Raw genomic sequence first — 21,290 nt, forward strand, 5'->3', positions numbered from 1 at the left:
ATTTCAGCGGCTGCTGGGACATTTGTAAATGACGTGCCAAATAAAATGTAAACAGACCTCCCTTCCCTTTATAAATGAGACCTCGAATGCAATCAACTATTTCATGACCAATGATCCATGAACATTTTCCATGGGATCTCGAGTCCAATGTAGAATCTAATAAAGAGCCGATAAGAAGAAATAGATCAATACCACAAGCAACGACTTTCCCCCAAAAAACACAAAATGTTCCCTCAGATTATATTTTATGATGCTGTGCTTCTGGGTTCAAATAATAATAACTGAAAATGTAAACGCCTCTGACAGTGGCTGACAGCAGTCATTTGTAATGCACCACCTATCTGGGGATCGGTGCCTCTATATCCTCAGGGTTAGCACCTCTAAGCATTTGCTGAAAGCCATCAAAGTCCTCCATCTCTTCTGTGTAAACAGAAACTGAACTGTTGGGCTGTGTGCTCCACTGCTTTGTGCTGACTCAGAAAGTATATCATGGGAGGTGACGACTGCAAAATACCTTTGATGAAAAGGAATATTTAAAAAAAAAAAAAAAAAAGCACTAAAATGTATTTGTAAACATTTATATTCCATTCTAAACGTTTCAGTTTTGTCCTTCCAAATTTTATGGAGAACTCTAATTCCCCCTAAGAAGTCAGGAGTTTAGGAGAGCCCTGAAGATATATGATATTGACAAGACAGCCCTGACATTTCCTTTAAGGATTAGAATTGTAGTTGTCAGCAGCGATGACATTCTAAACGAGCGCATTGAAATTCAGAGCTTTCAGTGACATTATTTTATTACTGTTTAACATTTGAAAGATAAATTACACTCTTTCAGAGGAGCGTGTATCCTATTTCTGTTGATTGTCTTATTCATAATTGCTTTGGCAGTTCAAGAATAGCTTTTTCAGAGTGGAGAGCTTTATGGAGTGTGTCTGGGAATGGGATAATCAGCAAAAGCGAGCAGTGGATGAGACAACAGAAACTGAACAATATATACTGTAAAGCCTAATATGTACAATTAAGGGACGAACTAAAGCATCCTAGGCAACTGAAGCCTGAGTATTATGCGTGGCGTCATTTCTAGACGCTTCTAGCTATGCAAGCTTGATTTCATGATGCAGGTTGTGAACTTTAAGGGGTTTATGTGCCAACCGAGCAACTGCCATTACGTGGGAAATCGACATGCTGCTTCCGAATTTTCAAGTACCGTGAAATTGACCCCATACATCCCACATCAGACATTTTTGCATAAATTCAAACATGTTCACCTTTTCCTATGGAAACCAGGAATTAATCACATAAACAATGGAGAAAGTCATTCAGAGGTTATAAAATATAAATTTTTACTCCACTGACATTCAATTTAGGGTTGGGGTTTGGGTTAGAGAGTATGGTTAATAAAATATGCATTCCTGTTAACTGTATTACATCATTTACAACTAAAAACAACTCGCTTTTGCTGCCACCCTTTGGCCATTTCATCTTAACAACACTTCCAGTTTTGGCCACTGGGTGCAGCAGTTCGAATTTCAGTAAGCACAGACCGATTTCAGTACTGAGGTTTGTTAGCGCCACAGTAATGCAAGAACACACGTTAAACATGTTCAGCTGGCAAGGATTGGGCAAGTTCTTGCATCTTTGAATGAGTACTTGCATGAAGTATGTTTCAGGGCTTAGTTTTAACAAATCAACAATGCTGTCTGACTAGTCAAGTTCTACTAGATCAAGAAACTCAGGTATGTGTGTGAACAGGATAAATATCACCAAACAAACACCTTAGTAGAACAAAAACATCAGTATAGTATAGTACTATAGTCATTATAGTATAAGTATAATTTGGCCTTAAGAGTTACGGACATAGTTCTGTTTGGATCTTAATCTATTGCAAATTATTATTATAAATATGTTATATTTTAATTTTAGTATAAAGCATTTTTCACAGGCACACAATCATCTTTGCAGGATCAGAGCTTAAGAGTCAGAGCTTAGTGAGCTGTTGGCGAGCCACTTCAGGTTTGGTCTTGAAATTTCAGGTCACAGTGTCTCATTTATATGCCTGGTTTTGTCTTTAAAGAATAAGTTCACCCAAAAATAAAAATTCTGAAAATTCTAACTCAATGACTTTTGACTGAGACTCTTTTTTTCTCTTTTTTCTTTCACACAAGAAAGTAAGCCATATGAGTTCAGAACAACATGAGGATGAGTAAATGATGAAAACTGAATGTTCATTTTTGGGTGAACTAACCCATTAATACTCAGTATCTGTATGCTGTATCCATTCAGTGTGTTCTGAAAGCCCATCATGGACGTCAAAAAATGTATATGATAGATCAAAAAGGGTCCTTATCATGGAATAAAAATAACACTTCATTAATAAAATGTTGTTTTGATCAATAATGTTTTTGAAGATAAAAATACTAATGTTTGCATGCCATGTTTTGTGGGTGAAGGGAACGACTAGGATGCAAGAATATGTCAGTAAAAATTACATATCTGCACAATGGGAGCTGGCCACCCTTGAGAACCAAGAGGTACGAATGCAGACCAACTTCAACATGCATCAATAACACCCTGACATTTCTTCATTTAAAGGATCTCAGACCATTGACGGTTACCGGCGCGCTGAGAGATTGATAGATTCAGAGTCACAAACGACATGGGTATGCTTTAGTCGATAAAAAGAATTTAGTTATTGATAGTTTTGAGAAAAAACAGACATCCATAGGCAGATAGTATGAATATGGAAGGTAGACCTCAAGGTTTACTGCAGTTACAAAGGTTATTTTTTCATGATCAAATTTGATTATGTGATATTTGATGTTTCACCAGTGGGATTATGTGCATTTTTGTGGTGCTATCAGCCTATAAACGCAGTCAGGACGTATTGCGGCTCCAGAGTGATGGCATTTGCAGCTCAGATGACAGGTTCAAAAAAGATTTTTCCTGGACCTGTGTTCCCAAGAGCAAATATACAGGTTGCGAACTTTAATGTGCAAACCGAGCAACTGACATTACATGGGAAATCGACATGCTGATTCCGAATTTTCGTGTACCGTAAAATCAAACCCATACATCCCCAATCAGACATTTTTGCATAAATTCAAACATGTTTACCTTTTCCTGTGGAAACCAGGAAGTAATCAGGGTCACATTATCAGTGTCGAAAGTCATTCAGGGATTGCATTTTTGCTCTAAAATATCATTTTTACTCCACTGACGGTTAGGTTTAGAGTTGGGGTTTGGGTTAGAGAGTAGGGTTAATAAAATATGCATTCCTGTTGACTGTCTTACATAATTTACAACTAAAAACAACTCTCTTTTGGCACCAACCTTTGGACATTTCAACACTTCCAGTTAAAGCCACTGGGGCAGTAGTTAGAATTTCGGTAAGCACAGACCGATTTCAGCAGCAGAACTTTCCACCTCCTGTTGATGAATTTACAGTTTGATCAGCCTGACAGGTCTCAGGGGAATTAATGGAAGTCTTTGAAGTGTATCAAATCAAATTAATGTTTGGATGAAAACAACAGGATGGCTTATAATGATGGTCTAGGTCAGATATAAAGCACTATGGTTTCAGCCCAGGGCAGCATCTCTGTGATCTGAAGCCAGAGAGCATCCAGGCCACTCCTGACAGGGCTAGTGCAACAATTTGGGGAGCACTGCAGAAGCTAATGAGCAGAGGAGTCACAAGACTCACAACATTTCAAACTGTTGCTCCTCAGGGAGGTCAAACTTGCTCTCAAAGCTGTCTTCAAACACAGAACAAGAGAGAGAGAGGGGGAATGGAATAGAAGAGTGCAATGTGGTGAAAGAGAGATGCAAGAAGGATAGAGTGAGATAAAGCAGTCAGGGCAAAAGATACCCCAGACCAGATGCTCTAGGCAGCCAGAGGGCTTAGGCTAGATTCTGTAAAACCCCTCTAACCCTGACGGTGATTCAATCCACACGGCCTCTAGGATCTCACACAGGAATTAGGGGCTTTGCCATATTTCTGCAGGTTATAGAGAACGTGGGGAAATTTTCTGAAACCCAAAAAAGCTCTAATCCATACTTGAGTTCAGACATTGCTCTTGAATGCAGGTACTGTTTTTTAAAAGACAAATGTACAATATGAGCAAAAAGAGCCACCTTCAACTTCCCGGCATCAAAATCAATCAGATATCAGCAGAAAAGTTAAACCTGGATCAGAAGAACTGGATCAAGAAAGCTGTGTTGCACATTGTTTCTCAATCCTGTTCTTAGGTGCCTCCCAGCACAGCTGATTTTGGAGGTCTCTATTTTGGATGCTTTACATCCGCCTACGCCTTTTTCACCCGCAAATTTCGCTGTGCGAAGGTAAATGTGATCCCGCCTTTAGAATTTGGCCAAAAGGCGCAACATAATGTTGCTACCTACCTTTTGGAACCGCCATTGCATTGGGATTGTGCACATGAGGCCTGTCTATGTAGGCAGCTCACAAAATTTTGGAACAGAGATTGTCATCACAAGTAAAACAATGCGAGCACAAAAGAAATGTACCAAACAACACAAAAATTGCATGTGAAATTACATATTGGGTGTTAGATTTGTGAGACTTAAAATGCACTGGAGGGTCCTCAGGAGTAGGACTGAGAAACACTGGTATAAGCATACAACAGTATAAGCAGTGAAGGTTTGCTCCATCCTTTAGTATATCTTTGAGGTTTTTTCCCTCTCCTTTACACACTCTCTATCTCTGTTCTTCCTCTGTGTTTCACGGACATTTATGATGAGCATTTGTGATTTACTGCAGAGCGGGCGAAAGCTCAAAACCCCGGCACACATTCACGTGATAGTGGTCCCGGTAACGCTGAGATAAGAGACCCCCCCGCTCCCCCACCCTGTGATTCATTTCCAGAACTCATCGCCAGGACAACATGTCCTGCCTGCCAGAGTGATAAGAAGCTCCAAAACTCAGGCGCTGACTTCATAGGAAATCAATTTGTCCCCAAATGTACAGTAAAAGACTGGGCTTTACAAATTCCATTCCCATGCTGCTACAGAGCACCATTACATAGAGGATGAATGGCATTGCCGAATCAGCAACCGGAGGCCTGCACACATCGGCTACATTTGCATAGCAGAATAACATAGCTGTCAGTTGTGTTTTAGAGTGCTAAATGAATTGTGAACAACAACATGTAAAGTAAAAAGTGCTATGTGAAAAATGTAACTGAAATACGGTTACATTCACACACAGTTCGGATATATACGTTATACAAGAGTGACACTCACATCCTTTAACTGAACTGACTTCCTCGAATTTTCAGGAATCACACCAGTATTTTGAGAGCGAGTTCGATAAACTTGTGTTGTCTAAACGAAAACCGAAGTTTAACAACTTCGCACTGTCAAATCATAAAATCATAACCTGAGCAATCTCTTTTTCCACTTTTACGGTCTGTACTGTAACACAATTGCTAGACTTTACACATTCAGTGGCAAAAAAGTATGTGAACCCTTTGGAATTACCTGAATTTATGTGTTAATTTGTCTTAAAATCTAGTTTGACCATCTAAGTTACAACAATGAAAAAACTAAATCTGCTTTAACTATTAACACACAAATTGTTGTATTGTTCTTGTATATACTGAATAAATAATTCAAACATTCACAGTGCAGGTTGGAAAAAGTATGTGAACCCCTAGGCTTATGATGTAAACAAAAGCTAATTAGAGCAAGGAGTTGTCAAACTTGGCATCCAATTTATGAAATGAGATTGGAGGTGTGGGTTAAAGCTACTTTGACTTATAAAAAGCACTCAAACATTTCGAGTTTGCTATTCGCTAGAATCATTTGCGGATGTGGGCCATGCCTTGCAAAAAAGAGATCTCAGAAGACCTACGATCAAGAATTGTTGCTTTGCATAAAGCTGGAAAGGGTTACAAAGTTATCTCGAAGAGCTTAGATATTCGTCTGTCCACAGTTACACAAACTGTCTATAAATGAAGACAATTTAGTACTGTGGCTACTCTCCCTAGAAGTGGCTCTCCAGCCAAGATGACTCAAAGGGCACACTGCAGAATGCTCAATGAGGTAAAAAAGAACCATAGAGTGACAGCTAAAAACTTGAAGACAATCTTTTAAAAGCATCTGAAGCCACTGTCTGTTAATTAAGATTTGATGGATGAACTTGTACCTCCATTGAACTCATTTATTAAATACCATCATGTCAATTGTAATAAGACTTTTTAATGTTATGTACAGGACAATTGGAGAGTCACACCTGTTAGTAAATATGGTTGTCAATCCAAAACACTGACGGAATACAGTTACAGGCGCAGTTATAATCGCGCTGTATAGAGCAGGTTTTTGCGTAGTTCAGCTAGAGTCTTCATCTGTCTTCCCAAATATACATGTAACTAAATATTTAAAGGAAGGACATCAGCTGAGGAAGTATTTAAAACATGTAACACAACAACACATACAAAACTTCAAGGCGGATTGCGGTTCGATTAACGTGTATACATGCTGGACAAAACCGAGCTATTATTGAATTATCTTGGTCTCTTTGTCTGAGTCCGCAAAAATCGTGACATTAAATGGCTTTATAAAAAGACATTTTAGGCCGATGGAAATTTAACTTTTAAAGTGCATATAAACATACTGACAATGTGAACGTAGCCATATCCATGTCAACTTCAATCAGTATTGCTTTAGCTGCAGTGTAAACTGTAGCAATGTGGCTGTCTTTTGTTGTTGTTTTTAGGCAGCCAACTTCATAAAAGCACATTAATCTCTGAAACTGTGTTTCCTTTTTCTCTGTCTCTAACAGTCCTGTTGGGCTGCCAACTGGGCCGCCATCTACCTGTCTTTGCCAATATCAGTTTGATGGACCAGATGGACCTGAGGATGTTTGTACATACCGGTCTACTCTGACAGACTGAGGGTGCTCGGGTCCACATAGAACCTTGTGCTGGGCTACTTGTCATCAAATGAAGAGTGATTGTCAATGATTTTTTGATCACTTCTCCACGCAGGATGGAATGTGCCAAGGGATGATTTAATGAGCCGTTGGTGGCGGGCAGGGCCGATCATCTCCCTTAAAGAGCAGCTGTGCACAGGAGGATTGGCTTGCCCACATAGACTATCAATCACCGGGCACACCGTTGTGTGTCTGCAGTGGGCTGCAGTTTTCTCTTGGGAAATGTTGCATAAGAAAGTTGCTCTCAAATCCACAGCCCTGGGGTTTCCGGGCAAAAATATTAGTAGGGCAAACTTCATTCATCTTTCAAATGCTATTAAGGAGGCTGATGTCATTGCAATAGCACCAGTCACTGGCACACCTTATTAGAACATTGAAGTGTTCCTGAAAACTGATAAATAGGTTGGAAAATTACGATTTCAAGACATTTTCAGTAATGTTATTCAAATCTAACTAATGTACATTTTACTCACTTTAAGAAATCTGGACTTTTTCACATTCCTCAACCACAATGCAACGTTTGGAAAACGTTCAGTATAACATAAATTTGTTAGCTGGGATGCTGGTAATATGTAAATGTGTTTGCATGTCTTCCAATATACAGTATTGTGTGTTTGCTGGTGTAGAGGGACCAAACAAAGCTGTGGAGGAAGTGCATACAAGGTTAAAGGTGGAGAAAATATATGGAGGCAACGAAACATATTACTGGAGAAAAAGGTTTGAGGTACAGAAGGGTTGCTTTCACTTCACTTTGGCAGTGCACTGCAATTTTCATACATTCTCTCCGGCAAATAACAACAGGCCAGAGGGGAGAGGGGTCAGGGGTAGTACTAAGAAAGAGAATGGAGTAGTACTGGAGTGAAAGAGAAAGACTAAGTGAGATAAATTTATATATTAGAAGTGGAAATACTATATAATATGTATTTAGAAAGCAGATAGTTCTGGCTCTAAAATCTGATTGGATGAGCCACATTTAAAGCCATTGAAAAAATGCTGATACACACAGAACTGTGACCACTCTTTAAATTGAATTCTTAATTAATGCACCAAGTTGCTTGGCAATGGAAAGCAGCCTACAGCTAATGAACAATATTACTTGGCAGAAGAATTCTTTATTACTGTATGTTGGCTTGACAAAACCAACATTCTGTTAGGGTGTGTTCACATTGTTAGTTCGGTTTTCTTGGTCCTCTTGGTCCGGACCAAAAAAGAAAATGATACATTTAGTTTTGGTTTGCTTTGCGTTCACTCTGGCATTTTTAACACCGAACCTAATGATACAACACAAAAGGCATCAGGAAAAAGTCACTACCTGATTTGACAGCTTTTATGACGTATATTTTGCGACGGAACTTGCCGAACATCCAAAACAATGCTTGCTGCTGGGCTAAATGCACTCGTTAGATTTATATATGTATATATGTTGGTATTTTTACAAGCTGAGAACAAACGAAGAGCTAATAAAATGTGTAAAGGAATCAAAACAGCGCCAGGAATTCCTCCGTTGCACACCCAAACGAAGATATGCTGCAAGGACGGCTGACGGCAGTTACGACGCCTGTACCGAACTGTAATGGGCAACATAGCTCCTATGATGAGAAGAACCAGGTATGTTTGAGGTCAGTATTAAAGGCAAATTACTTCCTGTTTTTGGTCCGTTTAGATGTCTTTGGTCCGTGTTGCGTTCATATATCAATCGAACCACACCAGAGTTCATTTGGAAACGGACCGAGACCCACTATTCAGGCGGTCTCGGTCCGCATGTTTGGTGCGCACCAAGGTTCGGGTGGCAGCATTCACACTTGTTCAAATGAAACGCACTAACAGAGCAATCGCACCAGAGTTCGTTTTAATCGAACCAAACCTGCCAAGTGTGAACACACCCTTATTCTACAGATATGGTTAAGAGTTTTTTTAAATCCCAGAAACAAGACCAAAATTTATGATAGTAACTCAGATTCTAAAGCTTTCAAGCTAAATTATCCAAACTTGGCACAAACCTTCAACGTGTTGCTATGTCTTTTTTCTAATTGATCATGCTAATGGTTTTCCTGCTTAAAACAATCCCAGAAAACCCATAGACTTACACTGATGAAATGTTGAAACGGACCAAGACCATCCATCCATCCATCCATCAGTCTATCTTAATCTGAACATTGGTTTAATAAACATTGCTTCTGCCACCATTATACAAAAACTTGAGACAACGTCCCCTACAAAAAAGTACTGTGGTGGAACCATGGAACAGTAATGGTAACAAATGGCAATACCATGGTACTCATATACAACTGTATATACCATGGTACTAAATAATTACCATATTCATATACCATGGTATTTACTTGGTACTCCTAGGTATTTAAAAAATGGTGTTTGGTTGTTAGTGGGGTTACAGTGATTTTACCACCATTAAGGGAGTTTTTAGAATTTTACTTCATATTGTGCCTAGAAACACCCTTTAACTGGAGTAAAATCATTGTACCTCTAGGCCTCTCATGGCTTATTGCTTTAATATACAGGTACAGTATACCCTAATAGTAAATAATGGCATCATAACATTAATGGTAAATAATAAAAATCCAAATATGCACTCCAAATGACACTCATATAGACTCATTCTAAATCCATCCAATGAGGAATGTAACCCTTTCAAGTGTATATGATTTGTGGGTGAGAATAAATTGCTTCTCAGTCTACACATATTGACTGCCTGAAACAAACTGAACAGGTATTGACACTGAATCAAATGGGAGAGCATTGAATCAATAAACATCAGTCTGACTTAGCTCTCCTTGAATAGGAAAAACAAAATGAGTCAGAGTTTTTAGTAAGCCTTGACACTAAAACTGTATTTGCACTATCCAGCTCCAATAGAAACATTAGCTATTTCTCTTGCAGCCTGAATAAATCTGATGTACAGAATTTGTATTTTTTTTATTGTTTTAATACACCAATAAACCTCCCATTTGCTATTTGCATACGCGTGACCCATAAGTCATTCAGTAACCTCCACTTTCATTAGTAGATCTCAGTACGGTTTATTTACAGATTAGCTTAATGGACCTTAAACTCTAAAATGTAGAAAATGAACTGAAGAGATGAATACCATCAGCTTAATTGTTAGTTAATATTAGGAAGAAATTTTTCCAAATAATTCCAATAATAACTAAATTAAGGGAGAATGTAAATCGCTGTTTATGTCCCTCCTGTTTATTTTACATTTGTTTTATTTATTTATTTCCCCCCCTTATTTCACCCAATTTGGAATGCCCAATTCCCAATGTGCTTTAAAGTCCTCATGGTTGCATAATGATTTGCCTCAATCCAGGTGGCGGAGGACAAATCCCAGCTGCCTCTGCATCTGAGACCATCAACCCACGCATCTTATCACGTGGCTTGTTGAGCGCATTGCCACGGAGACATAGCGCGTGTGGAGGCTTCACGCCATCCACCGCGGCATCCACACCCAACTCACCACGCGCCCCACCGAGAACAAACCACATTATTGCGACCACAAGGAGGTTACCCCATGTGACTCTAACTTCCCTAGCAACCGGGTCAGTTTGGTTGCTTAGGAGACCTGGCTGGAGTCACTCAGCATGCCCTGGGATTTGAACTAGCGAACTCCAGGGGTGGTAGCCAGCGTCTTTACCACTGAGCTACCCAGGCACCCGTCCCTCCTGAATTACGACAGAATATAAGACCAAATCCAAATGAATACATTTTCATTTGAAAAGGCATTTATTTCCCTACGTTTATGCCTCTCATCCACACTGGAAAAGCATCTTCCTCTACTGAAAATAGTGCACGAGTCGTATTGATTACTTCTTCTGTGGTTTTATGGTGTTTTCTGTCCTTTCTGACTATGAAGACTTTTTCAAATGTTTCCTTTTGTGTTACATCAAAAAAAGAATGTCATGCGGGTTTGGAATGACAATATGACAGAATTTTCCTTTTTGTGTAAACTAATCCTTAAAGTTGTAAATTACCTAGAACATTTCTTTATTTCTGTTCTTTCTCATCATATGTCTGGAATCAGTAAGCTTTGAGTTTTGAGTTGTATCTCATGCTTATGCCCAGTTAAGGACAGCAATCCAAAACCCTCAACATATTTCCACATCATTCTTGTACATCAAATGGATGTGTAAACTCTTCAACCGTTCTGTAAATCATTCAACATCACCAAACTATGGATGTGTATGAATCCAGTCTGAGTGAGAGCCCCATAGAGGTTGATGGACAGGCTTGTCTTTTTGTTGTTGGCATGTGGTACATCTGAAGAAAGTGATCTTGTCCCTGCAGTAAGCCTCTCTGGTCTTCTCATAAATGTTTCAATTGCCCGGCAGATGCACAGTCAATAAATTATGCAAGGATCCTAAATGCCTCTTCCCAAATAATTGCTGAGCACAAGCTTAGTCCCAAAGGCTGGTGGCCAAGGATATCCTGTTGCAGCATCATACATAGCCACAGAGTACAGTGAAAACTATGCACATTCTACATTTCTTACAAAGTTAGAAAGAAGTTTTAATTTTCTGAAGAAATGGGTCAAGTATCAGTCTGTGCTTACCCATCCACAGAGTGGTGCCAAAAGTGAGTTGTAATTTTAGATATAAATGATGTGATACAGTCAACAGAAATCTTTATTGTATTAACCATTAGCCCTTACCCTAACCCCAACCCTAAACCATACTGTCAGTGGATTAAAAATGAAAAAATGCAACCTACGAATCGCACCTACCATTGTTAATGTAGTTATTTCCTGGTTTCTTCAGGATCAGAACCCATGTCTCGGAAATTGCCACAGGAGATCTGTATTGCCACTAATAGGTAATCATGATTGAATCGATCCAAAAATATTTGATGGAGGATGCCGCTTATCAGTAATTTGGAAGAATGTGGTTGATTATAGGTTACATGAACATATGGAAACAGCATGTTCATTTCCCTCCCCAAAGTCTCAATGATATTCTGGTAAGAAAATATGGACTGGGTGCCTCCTTCAATGCAAGTTCATTTGAATATTTTCTTTTTCCATTTCAGCATCTACCAGGAAAAATCATTATTCTTTCAAGATCACTTAGAAAAGTAATAACACACAAGCCATACAATTTTAGGTAGCATTCATTTTTGTAGCACAATGTTTGAATATGAGCAGTAGTAATTGGCAAGCACCACTTACTAATATGGATATACAAAAAGAGAATTACGTAATTCATTCCTCTCTCTTCTTTGTTGACTGAAGAGATCAAGTGTTAGGTCAGTACTAATCTAGACAAAAGTTACCCAGTGCCTTTGGCTGTCACTATTATAACACTCACCACTTACACAAAATCGCTTCACAAACGCTGTGCTTATAGCCAGGAAAAACAATTACTACACCACCTCAAGGAATTTTCGATGCCTAAAAATGCCAAATTTCATAAACACCAAATCGTTTTCTTGAAAACCATTTCAGTCAGAAACCTGAAATGAATCCCTAAGGCTGCGCACAATGGTAAACAAATATGCATTTGTGATTTGAATCCATAAATGGGTTTACAAATTATTATCGAATGCTGCAGTGGTTAGCATTACTTTGTAAAACTTATTGGCTGAAGTGCTATGGACCAATCAACCATTTGTTGTGGTTTAGCATAATTCACATATTGACTCTGCGGTTACCATGTGAAAAGATTGATAATGAGACCTGGGATAATACAGCTTTGCTAACCTTTGACCTCTCTACCAAAACACAGATGTGACCTCTCACATCTTGACACCTTTTCCATCACGCTTCAGTAAAAACACCTTATTAGGCTTCTGCTCTCTGTTTCCCTTATAATGGTCATGATAACCCTAAAAGCAGCAAGCCCTCCTAAACCATTGCTGGAATTGTAAATAGATGAATCATAGGGTGAAAGTTTAGATCTCAAATTTACTAAGAGATAAATATATGAAGATTTTACTTTGCATTACCACTATGTGCTGGTGATAACACACTTAATGAACACAAGAAAACATGAATTCAAAATTGACCCCATTAGTTTTCTTAATAAATGTCCTTGGTCCTATTATGCATAATTTATCAGTGAATTATTCTTATTTTATTTTTTATTTATTTTTTGGTTTTTATAATGATTCATTAAAATGTAATAACTTTATCCACCTCTGAAACAAATGTGAATGGTATTTGACTATGCAAAACCCGTCAACATGATTCTAGGGTGTTATGGGTGGTTGCCAGGGTGTGCTACACAGTTACTAAGGTATTCAGGGGTGTGTTTCACCTACAGCGATGTAAGTCAACTGCTGAACCACCATAGTACGATGCGTCATTGGAGAAATTAACAAGACTGTTTCCCGACACAAAGGTGGAGTTTAGCTGAGTCAGGTTAGATGTTTAAGCACCAAGATAATCATTACCCAATTTTTTATATCTAGCTACCAGCTTACTTTAACAGATTAACAGAGAATGAAGAATCATCAGTACTGGTCAGTACAAATCAGTGTTCGTTTTGAGGGAGAGCTAGTCTCCAGAGTCTGATACCTCAGCTTGAATTTCCCTCCTTTTTATATTTATCTGGAAGAACAAACCACATTATATTAAAAAAGAGATTATTTGTAAGTCAGAGATTGAAGGAATGCAAGTTAGTACAAATGCAAGTTAGGTGCGAGCTTCAGTGGAGGTGAATATTATTAGTGATTAATGAATTTCAGTCTTCAAAAATGTATGCTTTTGTGTTCCACTGAAAAAATAACAGCATATGGGCAGGTAACTACAAAAAGGGCAAGTAAATAATGACAGAATTTTCAGTTTTGGGTGAACTATTTCTTTAAGTCTTTGTCTCTGTAATTATCGTATTCATTGTTTCTACCATAGGCATCAAAGATATAACCAAGCAGTTTTGTATCCAGTTTTAGCCCTCTTCTTAAATTCAAGCCCTGAGCGGCCCAGTGACTCCTTCAGAAGTCCTTGACCTCATGTGCCCCGACCCTTGCCCTCTCTCTTAATCCACTCACCGATCTCACAGCTCTCTCCAGAATAGCCCTGAGGGCAAAGACAACTATAGCCTTCTCCCTCAGTCAGACAGCTCCCACCATGCAGGCACGGGTTGGTCTGGCAGGGATCATCCTTGACTGCAGAGAGAGTAAAATACAAGGAAATGAATTAGACAGGTTTAAAACACTGGAGGACATAAATACAATTTCAAGGCTACCATTCAAAGAAAGGAACTGTAAGAAAAGAGCAATTCCAACAACCAGGTTTGTAGGGCAGTAGATCAATGCAAAATGCTGCCATGGAGCCGTGGCCTAGTGGTTGGTGGATGTACTCCAGACACATTCAGTACATTTACATGCACTTTAAAAGTTTGATTTCAGTAGGACTAAAACAATAATTTGTCTTTTTAAAATGTCATGTTAACACTTAAAGGTCGAAACTTATGACACTTGGCCACCGCATTGCCAAGGCGCAGTCCGGTTGTAAATGATTATCGTGCATTCCTGTGTTACCATGGCGGGAACAAACCTCAGTACTCATGGGGATGATAGAGTTTCCTTTAAACGTCTGAGCAATTAAATTGCATGTGTTATTTTTCTGGTAAGTTGCCAGTAGCGGATTTAGGCATGGGCGACATGTGCAGTTGCCCAGGGGGGCATCCTGCGGGGGGCGGCACGAGTCACCCACACAGACATGCCTTTGGGGGCGTGTTGAAGCAGGTTTTGCACAGGGCGCCATACAAGCTAGAACCGCCACTGTAAGTTGCTATAAATATATTTACTTTAACTTACTTGTTCATCATATTCTCTTAAAACTGTTGCTCCGTAATGTCAGCAGTTGGCTTGAAAGTGAAAACTCACCATAGAAGAAACTCACTGTAGAAGGGGACAGTTCACACTAATCTTGCTATAGCGCCCCTTTGCGGCAATGCTGAGAATGCAACTCGTATTTGCATTGGGTTGTGAATTGCGCTCTGACACATTTCAGAACGCAACAATGTGTGAAATCGAGTTTGTGTAGCAAGATGCTTCTGTTTTCACGTACTTGCGTAGAGTTTGTTTCGGCCTTAAGTCCAACTGAAATCGAATCAGTCCGATTTTTACGAAGTAGAACTAATTGACCTATAATGCAATTGTAGCCTGGCTTCGTCTAGCATGTGTATACGTTAATCAGACCACAATTACTCCCGTTTCACACATAATCCGTTTGCAGTATGTATGCAGTACGTGTTTTTTTCAGTGCCCATGTTAACAGATTAGAGCATTCAGACCGCACCGGATACAGCACTGCAATGCGTTACAGCATGTTATATTGTGTGTGTGGGGGGGGGCGGGGATACACTCGCATCTCAGCAGAAAGCGGCAATCACGTGACAGGCTGGTGGTGAAAACTACACCTTACCTCACATTTGGAAAAACAAGACATAAATGGATGACACTCGTCTCATCGTGGAGGTGGAAGTTCTCTATGGCCCGCAGGATGTCTTGTATAAAGATTTAAATGCAAAAGGCATGGGAGGCAGTTTCCTCGGCTGTTTGTGTGGATTGTGATACTACCTTTTCACATAAGAGAAGGACCATGTTTAAATGTTTAAAATCAAAATAATGGCGAACTACTTACCCATTGTTTTATTTGTGGTATACAGAAGCCGGGGATCAGTTGCACAATGCAAACGGGTCTTATGGGAAAGCACAATCAAGTGTGTGCTGCTTCTGAACTGCGTACGCACTGCATATGTACTGCAAACGGATCATGTGTGAAATGGCAATTAGCCTCGGCGTTGTGTGCATGCATACTATGAAAGTCAGAGATGACGTGTGATGTGTATTTAACCCTGAAGTCAAAAGCAACACAAACAAGGTGGAGGTATCACGGCAAACGCTATGAACGCACATTTTTGGATGGATGAGGAGACTGCATTCGTGTTGTTGCAACTGAAGGAGCTGAACATTCTTAAATACATTGACGGACCAAAAACAAGAAACTGCGAACTAATTTTGTCTTATCAACCAATCAGATTTTAGGGTTAGGATTAAGGTTAGGGCAAGAGTTAGGCTTGGGGCTTCAGTGGGGCTTAAACAACATTATTATCAACCTATACCTTTCCTCTGACTTCAGAGGTAGTTAATGGTTAGGGCTGGGTTAGGGATAGAGTTAGAGTTAGGAATATGTTTGTTTCTGTTCCAGAGCCAACAAAACATACTGATCCAAGGTTACAGTTAGGGTTACACAATTACTTCCTGGTTTGCACGGGACAAGAACCTGTGTCTCAGTGGCACTATGGGGAAATGTTTTCAAACTTGAAATGATGCAAAAACTGTCTAATGCTGGTGCTTCTCAGTAATTTGGCTGAATGGGATTGTACATGAACTTTCGGAAGCAACATAACGATATCCTGTGTGATAATATTGAAAAAACTCTAGGGTTAAGTTCACAGTAGAACTCTGTATAGCTTCCACTTTCCCAACTGTAAGAGGGAAAAAACATAGGGGAGCCAGAGCGCATGACTTTCAACAAGGTGAGAGATTAGCACAAGTTTGATGTCATCCTCCGTTCATCATGACAGATGCTCCACAGGGAAGGACAATGCAATTCACCATGTCCGCCTCTGATGATCCGAGCCTTCATAAATTACCCAATCATTGCCTACAGTAGTGCTGCATACTTTCATCTATTTTTATGGCACATTATCATACCGTTCTCGGGTCATAAACACATTTTATTCCTGTGAGCTATAACTCTTGACAAACTTGTGCGGTGTAATGTTTTGAGGTGTGGCGATAAATGGAAATTTTTTATAGATTAAGTCATATTTACATCGAGTTACGGACGGGGGAACTTTTGCAAGGACGTTGTCTCAGCGTGCGACTCTCCTGCTTTGCTCTGGAAATTGATTAATTGCAGTTTTATAATCTGTTTCTAACCACGAGACACAATCTGACAGTGCATCAAACACACAGCGTCTCCTCCAGTATAATTCTAAACACGTAATTATTTACAGCAGGGGAGATAAATCTCAACACAGATAAAAAAAAAAAAGAACACCTCACACGCTTCGTAAGGCACAAGGCTGATTGGAGATCGAGTGGAAGTGTGTGTCTTATCGAGTTTAACTTTGTTTTAGGCCTTGGGGACTATTCAACACAAATTAACTATAAAAGGAAGAACAAACAACAATCTTTTTTGTCTGCAGTGACAGCTTTTATTTCTCTCCTATAGCACATTTTTCTTTAAGTGCACAATCCCTTAGCAAAATAAAAAAAGTTCTCAGAGCTAAGTTCTGAAAGCAGAACAAAGGTACGGCTTGCGTGTTACTGTGTACACTTGCTTACGTCTTGTGTTTACTTGTGTGTATATCTTACACATGGCATTCAGCTGAGTTTAGTGGACAGCAGTCAAAACTGGATAAAAAGTAATTGAGTCTGTGTGTTCCTCCAGCTTTACCACTTTTTATATAAAGTATTGAAGAATAGAAAATAGACAGACAGACAGACAGACAGACAGACAAACCATCAAACAGACATATACATACACTCACTGAGCACTTTATCATCAACACTGTGGTCCTCATAAAGTGTCCAACGTGGTCTTCTGCTGTTGTAGCCCATCCGCCTCAAGGTTCAACGTGTTGTGGATTCTGAGATGCTATTCTGCTCACTACAATTGTACAGAGTGGTTATCTGAGTTACCGTAGCCTTTCTGTCAACTCGAACCAGTCTGGCCATTCTCCGTTGACCTCTCTCATCAACAAGGTGTTTCCGTCTGCAAAACTGCCGCTCACTGGATGTTTTTTGTTTTTGGCACCGTTTGGAGTAAACTCTAGAGACTGTTGTGCGTGAAAATCCCAGGAGATTAGCAGTTACAGAAATACTCAAACCAGCCCATCTAGCACCAACAATCATGACACGGTCAAAATCACTGAGGTCACATTTTTTCCCCATTCTGATGGTTGATGTGAACATTAACTGAAGCTCCTGACCTGTATCTACACGATTTTAGGCATTGCACTGCTGCCACATGATTAGCTGATTAGATAACTGCATGAATAAGTAGGTGTACAGGTGTTCCTAATAAAGTGCTCATTGAGTGTAGAAAAAGAAAGAAAAGCAACAGAGAGAAAGAAAGAGATAGACTTAAAGCAGATTAAAGGCTTTGTGTGGGTTTGTTTACATGTTTACAAAAAACGTTGACAGTTGAAGTTTGAATCAGTTTGAATTTGAATAGTCTTGGCCCATTTGAACATTCCATCAATGCAACTCTATGGGATTTTTCAGATTTTTGAATGTCCACTGTGCGAAAACTGTAATTCCAATCAGTTAGGAAAGATATAACACAGTAACACCCTGTCTACACCGGGCGCGTCCGGTGACGGGACTACACTGTATGCGTCGACATGAATATTCTAAACTGTTTATTTGTGTTGTTGGCAATAGTAGCGCCAGTGCATGCATTACAAAATGGAATGGGACACACGTTTAATGTTGGTGCTATGCAACGCAACGGATGCTTCCAGTGTAGACAGCATCATTGATTATAATGGGTTCTACTGTTTTTTGATGCAACTTGATGTGTTGCCCGTATCTGGTGTAGACAGGGTGTAATCCATTTAGTTTGAAAAATTCATCGATTTTGCTAGGTGTATACTTTTGTATATTTGTCATCATGCCTCTTGTTGACTGAAATTTGTGCTTTTTAGCTGTTTTGTCCCTCTCTACCAATTCTGCCAATAAAAACATGACAAAAAAAAAAAAGAACTCTACGAATGCCCATTTTTTCATAAACTTTTCTATTGATTTTCAAATTTTATTTTCATGTTTATTGTTCCGGTGGATTTACCAAATGTATTTCTGGATCCTTTCAACAAAGTATCTTTTTTAAGGTAAGTCAGTCCACTCTGCGGTCATTTTTAGGATGCTCTTGGGCAGTCTGAGCAGCTATTTTTTTTTTACTGTCATGACAGTACAGCTCCTATCTACTTGAATGGGGAAAGACCGAAATCTCCAAAACTGTTGGTCAAGATTATGATAAAAGAAAATATTTCAAATAAACAGTCAAATTTTTTTGGTCCCAGTCGCATGTGGTGCCGGCTTCACTCAAGTGGCCCAGCCGCGATTCGTGCTCCAATCCCCTGCATCACATCTAACAAGCGCCAGGGGTGCGGGTCTGGTGACGCATCTAACTCGCACCAGATCCTCACCACTCCATTCCTGGACCCGCAAAGATGCCAGCAGGTAGAGACTGGTCTCCCTCGGAGAGGCACGCTCATGTTTAAAGGCAGCGGTGATGAGGCTGTATTTTTTTCGTTGACCATTGGCTGCCGTTGGACATTCCAATTTCTTCCATTCATTTTAACAGAAGTGGCCCGTCTCTGCTAAATGGTCTCTGTTTAGACAAGCAGGAAATGTTTACGGAACAGTGACGTCACATGATGTCACCAATGAAAAGTCCTTGAAATGGTCTATAGAATCAATCGTTCTTTCCATCAATCAGAGTCAATACATAAGAGACAGCAGAGCCCCCGGTTGCACATCTAAGACTGACAAATATGCGACACGTGAGTGACCGAGAATGAATGGATAAACATTCTCTCGCTCTCTCTTGAGCTCTCAAAGCCAGCTTAGCTCAGAGAGAAGCAGCTGAGCTAAAGTGAAGTCTCACAGCAGGGCATGACAACACTAAGATCCACATTGACCAATTCAATGAATGCCGCTCGGACCCGAGACTCCACTTACACAGCTCAACTGGAGTGCCAGAGTTCAAGGACTCTTCGTCATCAATGTGATGAAATAAACTCTTCAATGCCCACATGAGAGCTTTTCATCCCAAATCCCATCAAAATGGATCATTTTCTGAGAGGATGGTGTGTTCTCGTCATAAACTGGTACCAGTGCAGAGGAAAAAACTTTAGGTTCACAAACAATTAGTCACAACACAGGCCATTTCTTGCACAGCGCACTGTTTCCAGTGCAGATTCATTCCTTTGGCTGTGGATAATGTGGAGATACACAGATCAATAACCTATTGAAAGAAGCAGACCTTTCCTCTGACACATATGTTTTTGTGTGTCGTGAATGATCATGTGAAAGAGTAGCTAATGTAGCAAAAGAGTAGGTGGAGGGGGTAAACAAAAGAATAAGGAAAATATATAAGTCTGGGATGAAAGCAATTGCAGTTAAAAGCTTTTTCTGTTTTGTGCCATTGGCTTATGATTAATTACACAGTGAGCTTAAAATAGTTCCCCTTCCCTGATTCTGTCTTATTCTATTTCTCCCAGACTTTTTCAGTGAAGTATGCACGTTGGTGATGAACGGATCAACCAGTAAGCTCTCTTTATAATGTGGTTTGCAGTCTCAGCAGACCCTGAATGGAGTCCACTCTGAAAACAACCAGACTGCTCAAACTATCAACACGTCACATAATGTACAAATGGATAATGGTCCATTTGTCATCATAAACACTTGATCACTTAAGAGCCTCGATACAACATTTTTGTAGGGTTGTGTGCTCACAGCTTCCAATAAGTATGGAAAAACACAGCAACCATCTATTTACGCTACCTAGGGTTGGGAATTGAGTTCATTTTTTATTTTAAATACAGTAAATGGACAGTAAAGTATTTTCATGTCCGAAATTGCAACTTTTAAGAGCAAGATATGCTACTGCCCTTTAAAGTGCTGACCCATAAAAATTTGATCTCATTACTCAGAAAAATATTAAATGAGAAGCTAGCTCTCAAAAACACAGTAGCCATAAGGGACAGCCTACAGCAAAATAAACTACTGATTCAGTGTAGCTCCATTGTGTCAACTTAAGAGAACTCCTTAGTGTACATTCTCCACTTTTTTATAAACAAGATGTTGCTACGCCTGAGCCTCTTGTTCAGCAAGAAAGATTTGAAAAGCTCTTTTGAAGAGTTGTCTCAAATTTCTGTACATCAGAGTCAGATCCCATCACATCTCTCCAAGGACCTCACACTTGAAAACAATAGAAAAATGAAAACCGTTGCAAACAAATATATATATATATAAGGAATAAAGTGCAGTGAGAACTTAAGATCATGTGGCGGCATGTGATGAAGCACACTGGTTGTTAATTAGGATTGGGAACCAAGAACCATTTCACATTTACCAAGAACTGAGTTCCATAAAAAAGTGGCTGGAACACTGTACTAAAATACACTGACAGTGTTTCCTGCACTACCATTCAGTGACACTGCAATACTGCTACTAAATCTGTGGTGCAAAACTTACAGTGCAATCAGTGTAATCCGATTCCCAAATGAGTGACTATTATGAGCCAGGTTTTTTTTTAATCTACAGCGCTAAGCATACAGCTTGACCAGTGTAGTGTAGATGGTAAGTGAAC

General features: G+C 39.6%; 1 protein-coding gene across 1 annotated transcript in view; it reads right to left on the reverse strand.

Annotated features, from left to right (window-relative positions):
• Positions 1-21,290, reverse strand: part of LOC127438409 (neurocan core protein-like) — a 149,476-nt gene that overhangs the window by 58,917 nt on the left and 69,269 nt on the right. The window contains exon 8 of the mRNA XM_051693975.1: positions 13,946-14,062. Within this exon, the coding sequence (XP_051549935.1) occupies positions 13,946-14,062 (117 nt within the window). The remainder of the gene's footprint in view (positions 1-13,945; positions 14,063-21,290) is intronic.

The sequence above is a fragment of the Myxocyprinus asiaticus genome, chromosome 49 (assembly GCF_019703515.2).
Source record: "Myxocyprinus asiaticus isolate MX2 ecotype Aquarium Trade chromosome 49, UBuf_Myxa_2, whole genome shotgun sequence".
NCBI lineage: Eukaryota > Metazoa > Chordata > Actinopteri > Cypriniformes > Catostomidae > Myxocyprinus > Myxocyprinus asiaticus.